General features: G+C 41.9%; 1 protein-coding gene across 2 annotated transcripts in view; it reads left to right on the plus strand.

Annotated features, from left to right (window-relative positions):
* Positions 1-13,909: 13,909 nt before the first annotated feature.
* Positions 13,910-15,598, plus strand: part of ALCAM (activated leukocyte cell adhesion molecule) — a 115,551-nt gene continuing 113,862 nt past the window's right edge. Inside the window, exon 1 of one of the 2 annotated variants that reach the window (XM_054270378.1) lies at positions 13,910-14,256. In XM_054270378.1, the coding sequence (XP_054126353.1) occupies positions 14,157-14,256 (100 nt within the window). In that variant the 5' untranslated portion in view covers positions 13,910-14,156. The remainder of the gene's footprint in view (positions 14,257-15,598) is intronic. The other variant, XM_054270379.1, reaches the window with a different exon arrangement.

Consider the following 15,598-nt stretch of genomic DNA (forward strand, 5'->3'; position numbering starts at 1 on the left):
CAACTAAATCAAGGAGCAATGTCAACACTTCTGTGGCTGCACTGTGCTAGAAAAAATACACAAGGTAAATTGCTCTAGAGGAGTCTTAATCCATGCATGAGAACTGAGTCTCTATTCTTCTGTTTGTCTGGAGTTCAGGAGATAAACTCTGTCCTTTGGCAATACATTAGCAATGGGTCTAAGGTTCTCTTTTCAATGAGTTCCTCAATACAGCTGAAATCCACCCCTTTCCTTTCTGCATCACAAGGTTCGAATTATTACAACAGTTGCTATAGCAGCATTGGAAATATTCTTCCAATAAAAAATAAGCTTTTTGCTTTATTGTTTTGATCTACCCAATGATTTCCTCTCATTTTACAATGATGCTGCTTTTGGTGGGAATTTATTCCATTCTCAGATAAGTGGCAGAAGAATCTAGAATATTCAGACAGGTTTCTTCCTGTTACTTTTGTGCTATAAATTTAAGAATTAATAACTAGGAAATAAATGCAAATTATTTCCAGGTAATAAAATGTTATATCCTCTTTTTATGAACATTAATGATTATTTAAAAAATGGTGAGGTTCAATCTAGGCCTAGGCAGACTCTTAACATAACAATTCTGTTACCTAATTACATCATGATTACCTACAAATTCAGCCACCTTACACATCTATATGTGGTTGAAGTTACTAATTTTCTACAGAACTTTCACCATGCATTACATGGGCAGGAGTAGAGAAGCTAATTTGAAAACACTGAAAAAAAGAAGATGCACAGGAAACAATTTCCATAAATTATTAATCTACTACTTGTATAAATTTTGGGGAATGAAAGACATGAAGAGAAGCAGATGTGCTGCTACTATAAGGGCTAAAATGTAGACCATTAAACAATGTATTCTAATAATAAAGTTCACCTGAACTGAGTTTTAAAGAAATTACAGGCATTTTCTTTCTTCTCTTTTAAGAAGTGATGTACAATTTTCTCTCTGTCTAAATACATACATGTGTATCAGTGTGAAAAATCACCAAGATGTAAGAAGCAAAAGTATATCTATCAAACTAGGGGTGTTTCTTCTTAGCCAACTTCTGAAAAGCACTTGAAGTGCATAGGTCTGACCTGTGCACTAAATCCAAGGAGCACTAGCTATGAAAAATGTATACAAATACTTGCAAGAATAGAAGAAATTGTTTCTACTGCTGGTAGCCTTTGCAGGGCTCATTGTTGCTTTTTCTAGTCTTCCACAGGAGCCTATGGTTAAGGCACAGGAGTTGTGCTAGAGGGCTGCTGCAGTTTTCCTGTTTTAATGAGTGGGTCTCCAATTCTTAAAGCAAGATAGTAATCAAGTATTTAAATAACTGTAAGATTCTGTATTTGTTTTCAAGGACAGGATGAAGATGGTGATTATATGGAGCAAGTCTTCCTCTTTCAAGGTTACTCCTCCCTACTCTGCCTGTCTATGTTTTCTCTCTAACTGAATGTAGACTGGAAGCACATGGAGAATCATAAATTATGGATAACAACTTTAATTCATAGCCCTCATAACTGAGAACCCTCAGTAATCTGCACTTACTCTCCTATGCACCAGCAAACAAGCTATAAATCTTCTGAATGTTGTTACTAATATGCCTCTCTTTTCCAGCAATCACAAGCAATGTCTCGAAAAAAACAGTTGCCTTATTCTCTCCCACAGTATTGTGGAACAGTTTGATAACCATGGATTTAGCATTAGTGAAGAGTTCAAACACAGTTTCAATCTCAATGAAAATAGGAGTTTTTAGCTGGTTACTAGGGCACAGACTCATCTAAATCCTTTGCTTTGTTCGCACTCAAACTATTTTTTTTCCAAATAGAAGTTAAGAGCATAGGAAAATTGGGAGGAAAATGAAACTAAAAATGTTAACAAAATGAATACTGGATCAAATTCTTTGCATCCTAATTAAGCCATAATCTTGTTTAACAGGAAATTTACTAGGTTAAAACGCAGGAAAATAAGGCCATTATCTGGGAAGTATGGGAAGCCCGCTGAGCAACCTGCGTAACAAAAGAATTGTGTTGAAAGTTGCTCGTGACCTGCAGACATCACTGCCTAAAGGAGCTCTCTGGAAAGGAAGTGAATTCCACTTGAACTGCTAGAAACAGCATCTTGCCAGCAAGAGGAGCGTGGCTGAAGAAGACAATTCTGGTATGCTGTGTGTGTCTGCAACAGCAGTGGCTGATACTAGTGGGATTCTGAGAGAAACAATAACAGGAACTCAGAGCAGCCCAACTCACCCATACTTACAGGATTTCAGGAAGAACATTTGCAGCCTGTGGTAGCTGCATCTAGGCTAAAAGGCAATGAAGATACACTACACATTCTTCAAAAAAGCTATTGCCCTGAATCAGCCAAGACTGTTCTTTCACTTTGAAGACAAACAGGATGGACTTAAGTAAGTGCATAAACAATTTTTCAGGTCAGCAGTAATTCATGCAAAAATACTGGTGTCTCTTGACAGTACAGGAAAGTTTTAATATAAATAAATGACAAAAAAAAAATCTCAATTTCATACTGACATATAAACTCCACAATGGCCTGTTTATTAAGATCAGCTTGCATATGTTGCACAAGAGTGTTAAGACCCCTCAAACACGACATTGGAGTAAATTTGAACAACAAAAATAAATTAGCTCTGGACAGAAATTATGCAAAGATTAGCTTAGTAAGCAAAGTATTATGCTTAACAATTTTTTTTCCTCAAACCTACTATACTAAAATAAAATAGTTGTACATTTAGGAATAAAAAGGACCAAAACCAAGAATGTGAGTTAGCAGGCATACAATATATGTCTGCAACTGTTTCTCACTACTCTTCAGCCTCCTACCAGCTGCAACTGACTAATTTTCCCACCTTGTTAAAGAGTGGATTAGTTCTGAATCTAATGTACTGTTGTTCAGAAGGCAAAGGTATTTCCAAATTTATTTCCAATCTACTAATTCCCTTATATACATACACCTACAATCGTGTAGCCACTGCTGCTGTGTTCCATGTGTTCAAACAGTAGGAATCATCAGCAACAGCAGCTGCTCTGCATGGGGAACATGACATCCTTCTGAAAAATCAAGACCCAATTCCTACAGCCATGAACAGCCTCAACACTCTGAACCACATTGAGTCACATAATTCCATCCATCTTTTCCCATGAATGTTCCATAACAATGATGGTACTGCTCATCTTGTGATCAGAACTTAGGGCCTCATGATGAAAAGTTCATAAAACAAGTAATTATAATGCCTATTACATTAACTGTAGTAGTCACCTGAGTACCTGTACAAGAAAAGTCCCTCTGCCCTCCATGGTTTCCACATAGCTTTGTCTAGCTTCAGTTTATTTACAGGTAAATAACACATCCTATGTATTGCATATGTAAGATCCCAAGGATGATTTCATAAAAAAACCCAAAAACCTCATCATAATTTATTTCATTGCACACAGATGCAAATTACATTTAACCAACATTATCTAACACTTCATGTTTCAGCAGGACTTATCTTCAGTAATGTCTTTGAACAAATACCTTGAGAGGGCAATCTGCTGCCACAGGAGGATAATGCACCCACTGCAAAGCCCCTGTGCCAATATATTAGATCTCCTTCTGTCATCTCTGGCTCAGCCTTCTCCCTGCTCTTCATTCTGGTCCTTGTGGTTGTCAGCTATTGAAATAACAAAGACCACAGTGTATGACTTGAATGCAAAGGAGATAAATCAACATGCTGTCTGCCTCTTAATAATACCATTTTCCAGATTATCCATGGCTTCCACAAAGGCTTCACATATACTTTGGGAAGGACATGAAGGATTCAATACCAAGAGGCATTGGATTAAAAAAATTCTCAAATTCAGACTTCTTAACATTTCTGAAAGAACTGAAGTGGCCCACTTGAAGAGTTTCTCTCAAGGATAGCTTATTCTCAAGCAACATTCAGAGGAAAAAATAAGATGTTGTAGATTACAGGGCATTACTAGACTTTGTAGCTGTTTTTGAGTTTTTTACAGACTACTTGTTGATTCAGAAATTCAATTACCTTCATCCCCTGCCTCAGTTTCCCAATCAAACTCAATATAAATAATGATAGTGACATTCTTTCCTAAAGTGCTGTTGGAACTATGCATGACGAGCACTTCACAGAAGCTGCCTCTAAGTACTATTATTCTCTTCTTTTTCTTTTTTTATATTTAAGAGCCACTTAGCTATAAGTGAGATAGATGCCATCTCTAAGAACCTCTTAAGACCTCAGAATTTGGTTCATACAATATAAGAATTACATGGCTGTGCCATCCTCCATGTCATCAAGTAGCATTTGACAATGCAACATTAATTTAGTAGGAGCTCAATTATAGGTTCAAATCCTCCTAGTTGCCTTTTAGAGTGTTCTGCTTTTCAAGGGGTTCATCTCTCTCAAAAGAGATATGATTTGCAAAAAAAACCAGCTCACAATGCATGCAAAATTAGTTGCAGTGGTTCAAAAGAAAGTGGAAACCTGTCTGCCTAACAGCAGCATTCACTTCAGTAATCTTCATTTATGCCTCTCTAAAACCTCACCTCCACTCTCAGAAAACTGAAATTTCCTACACTGCTGCGCTGTTTCATTGAAGCAAATTTTAATTTCCTTCCCCATCTCTCCCACAAAAGGACTTACAAAATGTCTACACTCTCTTCCCTTTTCCAACTCCTCTTTCTTTTGTTTTGACCTTTTATCTGTGTGAGAAAGCAACAAGACTGAAAGATTTATACTTAAAGAATGGGTGAGTGAATGTGAGCAAGGTGCAGAGAACTGTGATTAATGCATCCTTTTTTTTGTTTGTTTAAATAGATTTTATAACTGTCTTACAAGAGAACAGCAGGGGAAAAGTTTAGTTTGAGGATCAAATGTTTTTTCAGTTTACATCTTACACTGCACAAATACCCTTACACAGATGCATCTTCTTATCTTGAACTACATATTGAATATTCAATTTTGTAGGTGAACAAGTGGCATGACCACTATTTTGTGTATGTCATTATCTATTAATAAAGCAATAAAAAGCCTGTTCACTTGTAGTGATTGTGTAACATCTTTAGCATAGGGTGAATTTTAAAAAGTACAAAACAGAAGATAAATTCAAGCAAAGGGTCAGAAACAATTCTGTAAGGAACAAGACCTGTTTTAGGTTAACCCTGAAAGGCAGCTCAGAGCCACCAAGTCATTTGCTCATTCCCCACAGTGGGATGGGTGAGAGAAACAGAAGGGTAAGAGTGAAAAAACTCTTAGGATGAGATAAAAACAGTTTAACAGGGAAAGTAAAAACCATGCATATAAGCAAAGCAAAACAAGGAATTAATTCACTTCATCACATGGAAATGGGATCAGCCATCCCCAGGAAATCAGGGACCCACCATTTGTAATGGTGATTTGGGAATACAAACACTATCCTTCCAAACATGGGATGAAGCAGAAACATCTTGTCTATGAGACATGGGAGACTGTTTGACAATGAGAGAGTAGGGTGAACAGCAAGTCTGCAAATAAATTAAAACTCTGGGTAGCAGAGTCAAGGGAATAAATTGCCCTCTGAAAAATGTCATAGACTTAAAAAGTTAGGTCAAATGAAAGCCAGAAAAGTAGAGAGGTCTTGATAAGTTTTCCCTAAGAAAAACAGGTAGACTCTCCTTCTTGTTACTAACTGCAAACTTTCAGAACATTGATGCCTGGCAAGTTTGAACCCTTTTGACTGCCATTCCTAACTAAGAACCATTACAGACATCCTGACAGAATGAGAATCTGACCTTGAAATCTACAATGTGCTTGCGAATCCACCTCTTGCAGAGTGTGATCCTGAGACAGCTGATAGCAATTGTCTTCCAGCCTTTGAGTTGAAGACTGCTACTAAATAGATTGCCAAAATATTAGTTATCCATCCTTATCAGAAATTCTCAGCCCTATGTATGAAAAAAAAAAAAGCCCTTGCAGCATTGCTTGTATAATTGCACTGATTATTTTAGCCAGTGGAAACACATGGGGCAGCTGCTAGAGTGAGCTTCTCTCACAGGGATGCACCAGTAATTGGTATTACCTTCTAAACTGTGACTCAGCACTGGTGTCTAATCCAACAACCTGTGGTTACATCTTCTGCCAACAAAAAACACCATAAATCACCTTCCCAAAGACATCACTACAGTTTATTGGAGGTAATTACAAGTTCATTTTTATGAAAATACATGTCCTACTATAATTTCTGCAAATCAAAAGTTTTTTCAGGTTTGTTTTGGTTTTTTTCTACATTTTTTTTCCTCTAACATAAAAAAGAAATGTGTACAAAGTGTAATGTATTCATCTGAGCCAGGATGATGTACAAGAAAAACAATTTTCTTTTCCTTCAAAACACACTTCACTCATCCTATCTAGTTAATCTGTAAACTATCTGTAGCAGGAGCTCTTCCTTGTCCCAGAACAGCAAAGCTACTTAAAGGGAGTCCAAACACTTCAGAGCCTTTTTGCTCTAATGCAACATATATATCATAATCATAATTCATACATGGCTATTTCTCTAAATCCATGTGCTAACTCTCCACATCACATCTTCAAGCATGTTGACAATTTTCTGCTGATTTAATTAAACTCTCTGTTTTCAACAGTTCCAATTACTGTGTCCTTTTCAAGGGTGCACCTTGAAAAGGCATCACCTTCTGAGGAGCCAGCATTACATATATAAGGGAGATATTCCAATACTATTCACCTAAGTTGTGTTGCAATCTTAAGAGTCTGGTCTTGAAAACCTTTCCATCTTCAAGCATTTAAAAATAGAATTTACAAATCTAGCCTTGACAAAGGTATCCAGTTAAATGAGAAATGATCAACTACATTTTTTCCAGGGATCTGACAACACATGGTTCTGAGGAACACACAATCAACTGGTGGCCTTTTTATCCCTTGAGGCAGGCCTATTCCTGCCTTGGGTAACTGGCAGACTGGAAAAAAACAATTCCTTTCACTTACCTAGGAATTGCTCTTCCTAATCTACAAGTGCTGATGTAGCACAACTGGGGGCAGACACACTGCAATAAAAGTTGCAAGGAAGAAATTGCAATGCTGGAACAGACAGTGAATTCATTTTAATGGTTCTGCATATGGCTACATTAAAAAGAAAAAAAAAAGCATAATTGATTTCCTGCTGACCCTCTCCTCTAAGTTAATGAATGAAAGCTGCATATGTTAAAAGTCATGCAGCATGAGAAAGTCTGCTACTACCATCAAGAGTGTAAAGAAAAACTGATTACTAGGGCCTGAGGCAATACCTGTCACACAAGAAAACTGCCCAGCTTTGGGATGTGCAGAATCCAGTGTCCTAGTACTGAAAACCAGTGTGAACCTGGTACTAACTCTATTTTAATCCTTCCTTTCCAATTCTCATTTTATCACCATCTCTCATTTTCTCATTTCTCCTTTATTATTTGTATCTCTCAAAGAAGCAGTACTTTGAAGGATCTGAACTCTGTAGTATGGTACACCTACTCTACTCAACATTAACTCATCATTCTTCAACTCTTGAACAAGGTTCTCTGGTTCACTCAAGAAAAAAAAGGAAGAAAATTCTGCAGAAGAGGTAACAAATTTCCTTTGGCCCAAGTAAGTTCTGAGCATGCATGAAAGGCTCTGAGCTGTCTTTGTCCTGTCCATCTTCCACAGAGACCTACAGGTTTGCTCAATTTTCACTGATTTTCTTCAGCCACAAGCAGACCTAAAACCAAGTGGTCTCCAGGTAGATAAAGAGCAAAGTTTTCTCTACATCTTGCACTCAAACTTTCTATAAAATATACCTCATTTCTTTCCATCCTTACTTTTTCTGCTGTTTTCATAATGCAAAGGAGAAAATCCCCAACATACTCTGAATGAGTTAGCTCCACTTTTCTCCCCTTGGCTAAGTTTGAAAATTAAACATGAGCACACTAACTAGTACAAGCAGGAGCATTTCACTGAATTGACTACCAGCTCTGCTTCTGATCTTTACATTTGTTTTTATTACCTTTCCCTAACCAACAGAAATATAAACAGAGTAGCTTCAGTTTGGGAGGCTGAGGGTGAAATCTCAGGAACTCTGAATCCTTTCTTTTTATCACCATTGGTTTTTCAAACAGATTGGGAAAGCTGTTCATATCTCTAGGGTTCAGTATCTTGTCCAATGTCACAGGCTGCCAAGCACTTAATGCTCTCACAGAATCCGAAATCCTCAAATGAAAGGCAGGACAAAGGTGAAAGCAATTTGAGTGCCTACCTCATAAAATGCCATGATTTAATGTTGCAATAATGAGTGGCAGCATGCAGCAGGGATAAAAGGAGGCTGCTGGCCAGAGTGGGCCTCCCCTCCTCTCTGTTGCTCTGCCAGGATGCTGTCTGCACTTGCTTTGGCACTGTGAGCAGAACTGGGCAACACAGGCCCAGATTTGGAAGCTGGGGCAGGTTATCACAGAGCTGACCTTGCAAGAATCAAGCCAGTCCAAGCCCCAGCCACAAGTGACATCAAGAGAACAGATGGAGAACTGCTTCCAGGTGAGGCTGGCACCAACACCAACTGCACTCCACTCCTCTGTGAACAGCCCTGTGGAAAGGCTCCTCAGCCCAAGAAGCAACTTCCCGAGCCAGGATTTGGCTGAGCCCCTCTGAGAATTGTGCTCTGCATCACTTGAGACTCAGGAAAGTGCATTCTGCACACAGGCAGGCCAGCTGTGGGTAAGTGTAAAGAGCTCATCCAGCAGGGCAGAGGAGCTCAGTGACATCCTAATAAATCCCATGACACTCTGCTCTTTCCTGCTCCTTCACAGCATGCCAGCATTGCAAACCAGGTGTTGCAGAACTGCCTGCAGGATATTTCTGGCAGAATGCAGTGTGTCTTGTCAAGGATGCTCCTTCGTGCAGGAGGCCCACCAGATCCTATATTATTAAGGTATTTTTGTGTTACATTCAGGGACTGTCAAGCACAAAAAGTCAAAGAATTTGGTTCCATGGACACTGAGAAAAGGGGAAACAGTCTAAGCATTTTAGTTATGCTAATAATCTCATTCTTTGTACTGTAGCTATTTTACTTCTCCAATATATTACCAGTGCTACTCTTTGCAATTGTGTATCCTACTGGATACCTACAGAAAAATAATTCTTTGCCCTCATAAGTGGCTTTTGTAATGAAAAAAAAGAGACCTGAAATCTGAAAACTGCTTACTTTTATCTACCTCAAACCTTTATGAGAAAGGCAGAGGAAAAGGTCATTGAGCCTTCACAAAAGGCAAATAGGTGGCCAGGAAAGTTGATATATACTGGTCCAGCCTAAAGAACTGGATTGCTTTTTGTCTTTGTGCACTTCTCAATCATCATCATCTAATGTGACTCTTGTCTATTTTGTGCACAATACCTGCTTATAGTCTAAAAAATTTATTTTCTTTATGTTTGTTTTTAAGGCTGATCACAAACTTTTAAAGACAACCAGCTATTCTACAAACTCCTTATTCTCATGTTCCACTTGTATTTTATGAAAATTTAATCTCAGCTGAAGGCATTCTGGGTATTTTGTATATAATACAAATGTAATGTTATTTTAATGAATGTTTGTACAGTGCTGGTCCTGTGGTTAAATTATGTAAAAAACAGGTGCAATGGACATGGGTAATAGGAAAATAAGTTTGTTTCAGGAGCCTAATTGCTATACTGATTACTGTAATAACAACACTGGCAGGCATTTGCTAATGTTCATGAGTAGTATGATTTTTGCAGTGAAGAAATACTGAAAATGTTGATTCCAGGTATTCATACTTTAATTTTTCAAGGTTTTTTATTTATTCCAAATATATGGGTCTTGTTTACTTAGGTGAAAGATAAGTTTGCAGATACCTGCAAAAACCCCAATTAAGTAGGCTTTCTTCTTTGCTACTATTGGTCACAGTTCACTTTGGTGCCAGCTCTGGTTTCTGACCATTTTCTATGTGTCCTGCATGCTCTGTTTTAAATACTTTAGAACCTGGAGTGGTACTTGGGCATGTACAACTGATTGACTCCAGAAAGACTTCACTGCCAGTTATCCTCACGTGCCAACGCTGAGCAATGCAAAACAATTCCTGACAGACATGAGTCTTCATCTACCACAGCTTCTAGTGCAATCAAGTAAAATCAGTGAAAGGCTCTGCTTGACTTCAACATGTTTTGGCTCAGATTTGCACAGCCTGATGTTTAAAGGTATTCAAGCCACCTAAGGTGACTGGAAGCACCCTGTGGATTTCTCAAGAGTCATAAAACATGAGCCAAGTCCCAGCTGATTCACCAAAAAATCCTTGTCTGTGTTGTAACCAGCAGTATGGATTACACATATGCCTAACCCTTGGTGTTAGATAATGCTGAATCACGTTTTAACACAAATGACAATGATCTAAATCCATGCAAGTCTGTTCTGAATTGACACCTTTGCCCCAGCAGTGCCCAGCCAAACTAACAGAACCAGATTTGCAGAAATGCAAGGCTGGACATTGTGTTCAATGCTTGTCTTACAATTCAAGGGCAGTTTCAACAACAGGTCTCCACTTTGCAGACTGCATTTTGAGTGCTGAGCCAAACCAGCCCTCAAAGTTTCCTTGAAACAATATTAACAGTCATCCACTCACTATTAACAACAGATTAAATTATCAGGAGCATTGTGCTCTATTAAATACTATTCTCTATTATTCTTGCTAGGAATTGGCTTCCAAAGTGTTTTATGTACCTGTTGTAAAAGGGAAATGATGCTTCAGCTTAACAAAAACTCTTTGTTATTATGCACAACCATTATTAATGGATTACACTTTCAATCCATTTTGTCACATAAATAGAAAATCTATGGTTTGATAGGATTAAACATTTAACAATGCATTATTATTGTTATTGCTTTTCAAAAATAGTTATTTTCTACAGATTTTTTGTACTAGTGTTTTAACTTCTTCAAAATAAATATTTATTTTGGACTTTGAAGCCAGCTGATCTTTTCCAGCAGATCAGTGCCTCACTCATGCTCCCATTAACTTCAATAGGAAGAGGAGCATGGCCCAAGAAAATAATCCGTAGGAAAAAAAAAAATCTAAGTTCTATCAACCTAATAGACATTAAAAGAATCAATTATAAAGTCTCAGAACTGAGGATAGCTAAAATGACATTGCACATAAAGATATCTTTAATAATTATCTTAACAATTTCTAATCACATTTAAAATCCTGTAAAGTTATCAAAACACTTAAGCAATCTGAGCTTGAGATGTTTTCTATTTACTCAGAATTCAAAGAGCTCCTTTCATGTGAAAGGTAGAAACAGCTTTGAAGATAAATGACAAAGGAGTGAGGGAAACCCTAAACAAATCATACTTCTGATTAAAGTATTATGTCCTTAATGTAATCTCTCACATTTCTCATATTCCTTACAGACTTTAGGCAACACATTCAGAGCAAAACAGTCCTCAAATAATTTCTCACAATACTATCTTGAGCACAAATTGTAAAATTACTCTGTATATTTTGCTTGCCTGAAATGTATAGTTCTATAGCTTGCCTTTTAGTTTCTGCACCATGCCATTGGAAATTATTTATAATATTCAGAAAGACTTCCTTATCCCTTCTCCCAGTGAGAGAGAACATATACTACTCATTATGTTGATGCAAATGAGGCAGCAGTTAATCATCTGCTTTGAAAACAAGGTACTTGGGCATTATTTAATTCCCTAAACCAGCAAACCATGTGTTTGCCTTTATACAAATTGATCTCGCTATTGCCATGTTGGAAGAAGAAAAAGCAAACAGGTACTAAATGCAGAGTGAATTCTGGCCTATAAGCCTTTTCTTATGTTTATTTACACTCAGAGCATTTCTAGAGTTGGCCTTTTCTGCCTTTTTTTGCCAGCTTCAGCACTTGCCCATATCAATGCAGGAGAGAGGATTAGGCCTTAATTTGTAATGGAGCCCAAGTTGTTGCAAAATCAGCATATACTATTAAAAGCTCTAGAAATTATAAAAAAAACCAAAGTAGGAATAAAAATTTGAACTGTGTTAGATGGTCATCTCAATGCAATTCTATTGAGAATCTCTCAAGATTTTGAGGAGGTCTCCAGGTTTGACAGCAAGAGAAATATTAAATTTCCCTACTAATGATTACCCTACAACGTCTAAACATGCAAGGAAAAAAAAAAACCCAACAAACCAACAAAACTGAATGGGAAACACTAATTTGCTTCAACAGGAAAACAAGAAGATTATTGATCTTAAAAGTAGTATTTTTTTTAATCTGCTTAGTAATATGCCCATAAAGAGAAATCTGCTGAGAAAACAAAGGATGACAGAGCTCTGCTGAGCAGTAAGCCTAGAAAGTCAAGTATTTTTAAAACTGATTGCACGGCATGCTGTACACAATATGAAAGACAATAATAATAGTAATAGTAATAATAATAATAATAATAATAATAATAATAATAATGTTGTGGAAGAACAGAAAGACTTTTTGAAGTGAAGACAACACTTTAGACTTAAAGTTCTAAAAGCCAAATATTCCTTACCCCTCTTTACAAAAAACAAGCATGATGCGCAAAAAAGTACACAGGCTGTGTTTTTCTAAACACACACTTATCACTGTAATGTTTAAGTATTTTTAATTGTTAGACTTCAAGAAAATTCTTTTGAGAATAGCACAACAGACTGGCTAAGTTTGTCTTTCATTTTCCGGAGTTTTGGGGAAGTTCCCGTCCAAGAATTCAAATCGTCACATGGTGAAGTCAGATAGAGCACTTGACACTTCGGATTTCACTACTAGAAAGTCCCTCTGGAAAGACCAAACTATGTGCATTACTCATATTTCAGATTTTGGACATCAGGTTTACTTCACATGACTGCGTGGGCTACATGTTGATCGTGCAGAACTGTTAGCTGAGAAACTTGCTGTGCGGCTCCAGCGTGCTCATTTCCCTCTCAGTGAAACAGCGCTGCTTACTCAGACCGAAACAGGAGGAGAATGGAGCACTGTGCATGAAAGCGCTGCTTCTGGATTACATTGCTTTGATGAGGAATCTTTTTGACCTTTAGGGCAGCCGACTTCCACAAGTGACGAAAGATCCCTCTTCACCCTGCAGTGCATTTCTTCATGCAACCAGAGTGTTGTGAGCTCCCCTCCTTTTATCCAATCCTCTGCTATATCCATTAAATCAGATTAAGCTGATTGTTATTGTCTTTGCTTTTTATTTTTTTTCCCTTTTTTTTATTTTGGCTCAGAGGAGGCACAATCACGTTTCTATACACCCAACAGAACGAGCATTTTCATTATTATTTAATTATATTTTAGCTTTGGATTTGCAATACTCGTAACCAACACGCATCCTACAGCACCAGAGAACAGCCCATGCACCGAGCAGAAGCAAAGCAGGAGTAGGGGAAGGGGGGGATCGGCTTGTCCCGCATGCTGCAGCCCCGGCCCCTCGCCTGCACAGCGCCGCCCCGGAGGCAGCGGCACATCGCGGGGCAGGGGGCGCGCACATCCCGCACATGGCGGGGCTGGGGGCCCGCACGTCCCGCATATCCCGCACATGGCGGGGCTGGGGGCGCGCACACCCTGCACATCCCGCACATGGCGGGGCTGGGGGCCCGCACGTCCCGCATATCCCGCACATGGCGGGGCTGGGGGCGCGCACATCCCGCACATCCCGCACATCGCGGGGCTGGGGGCACGCACATCCCGCACGTCCCGGGGCGGCAGCGGCGGCGGAGCTGCCCGCGGGGCTCCCCCCGCCTGCACAGCGCCGCCCTCCGGGCGGGGCGGGGGCTCGGGGGCCGGGCCAGCCCCGCCGCCGCCGCCGCCCGGCTCCGCCTCTCCCGCCGCAGCGCTCAGTCCTGGAGCGCCGCTCGGCTGCCAGAAGGGAGCCGCCACCTGCTCCGGTGCGGAGTGGTTCCTCGCTGCGCGCCGAGAGGGAGAGCAGCCGCCCCGCCGCCCGCGCCCGGGAAGTTACCGCTGCTCCCACCGCCGGGAGAGAGCCGCCGCCGCTGCTTCTTCCCGGCCTCGACGAGGGAGAAGTCGCTGCCGCGCTCCGGTGCGAGAGGGAAGAGCCCCTGCGGGCGCGCCGCCCCGCTCCGCCGCCGCCTCCCGGTCCCGCCGCGGGCAGGCGGGATGATGGAGCCCCCCGCCGCCGCCGCCTGCGCCTCCTGCCGCCGCCGCCCGCTGCCGCCCCTGCTCTGCCTCCTGCTCGCCGCTCTCTGCCTGCCCCCAGGTGAGCGCCCGCCCGCGGGAAGCGGTGGCCGCGGCCGCGCCGTCCCGGCCGCGCGTAACTTGGCGGAGGGGAGGCCGGGGCGCAGGTGGCGGTGCCCGCCCGCCGCTCCCGGAGCGCCCCAGCACCTACCGCGGGTTCCCTGCTCGTCGGGGGCCGCTCCCGACCGCTGGTGCACGCCGCACCCCGCTGCGCTTCTGGAGGAGAGCGGTCCTCTCCTACCCTCCGAGGGTGCGCCGGCGGATGCCGTCTCTCCTGCGGGAAGGGCAGGAGCTGCCCCAGCGGTGAGGGGGATCGAGACGCGCTGGTCTCATCTTTCCCCATGGGAAGCGGTGGTGGGGTCCCTCCAGGGCGTTGTCAGCGGCCGCCGGGCAGCGCTGCCCCCGCGGGAGCGGCAGCCGAGCCCCGGTGCGGTGCCGCTTTCACTCGCAGGCTGAGCGGCGCGTCTGTGCAGCGAGCCGCCTGCAACTTCGGCGCTTCAGCCGCTTCTGCCCTCCGCGCCTCCCGTGCCGCCCGTGGCCCTGCGGGCACAGCGCGGGACCGGCGGCCTCCCGGCGCTTTCCGCTGGGAGCCGGGGACTCGGCGGGCACTCGGCCCCGCAGGCAGCCGGGCGCGGCCGGGGCAGCCCCGCTGTCGGTGCCCCCGGCTCGGGCAGCGCTGCGTGCCTGAGGCTGCTCCGGCGGATCGGGATCGCGTGGGTAACTTCGCTTCCTCTCTCCGCCCGTAAAAGCGCTCCTGAGAGAGGCGCTGGGGAAGTAGGAAGGCGCAGAGAGTGCTAAATATCCTAATTGTTCTGGGAATATTTTGGCTATGAGGTGTTTGTAGGCTTTGTTTTGTAAATATTGAGCGTGAAAGTGAAGTCTGAGGGAAAAGCTGTGAAGTGAGGAGTTCTGCATTCGGCGCGGGGACCGTCTCATTATTCTTGTAGAAAGAGCGTCAGCCTGTGGTAAAATTTTGTATTGCTTTAAGAAATGGCTTTGCCTCTGTGTGCCTTTGCAACAACGGAGGGTTTGCAGAAGTGTTGGAGCTGCTGATGGTTTTTCATTCCTGGCTTCTGCCTGGTTGTTACGTGCTCTCCAGTTAACCATTTACGGCCAGTATGGTTTTGGCGAAATTAAAGAGAGGAACAGACCTTTTTCACTAGGTGTATTTATACTTGTGTTTTACAAGCTCCAAGTGGAAAACTGAAAACTAGCTACAACTGAAAACTAGCTACAAGCCTGCTGAATCTGTAATTTCAAATAGAATAGTAGAAAAGCTCCAGACAGAATCAACAGCAATATTGGAACAGTAAGCCGTGTGTGAGGCTGTGCTGCTTGGCTTTTGCTTTGGCAAACACAGGGTA

Source organism: Melozone crissalis, unplaced genomic scaffold, assembly GCF_028551555.1.
Source record: "Melozone crissalis strain CALT ecotype California unplaced genomic scaffold, PUWL_Pcris_2 ptg000009l_1, whole genome shotgun sequence".
NCBI lineage: Eukaryota > Metazoa > Chordata > Aves > Passeriformes > Passerellidae > Melozone > Melozone crissalis.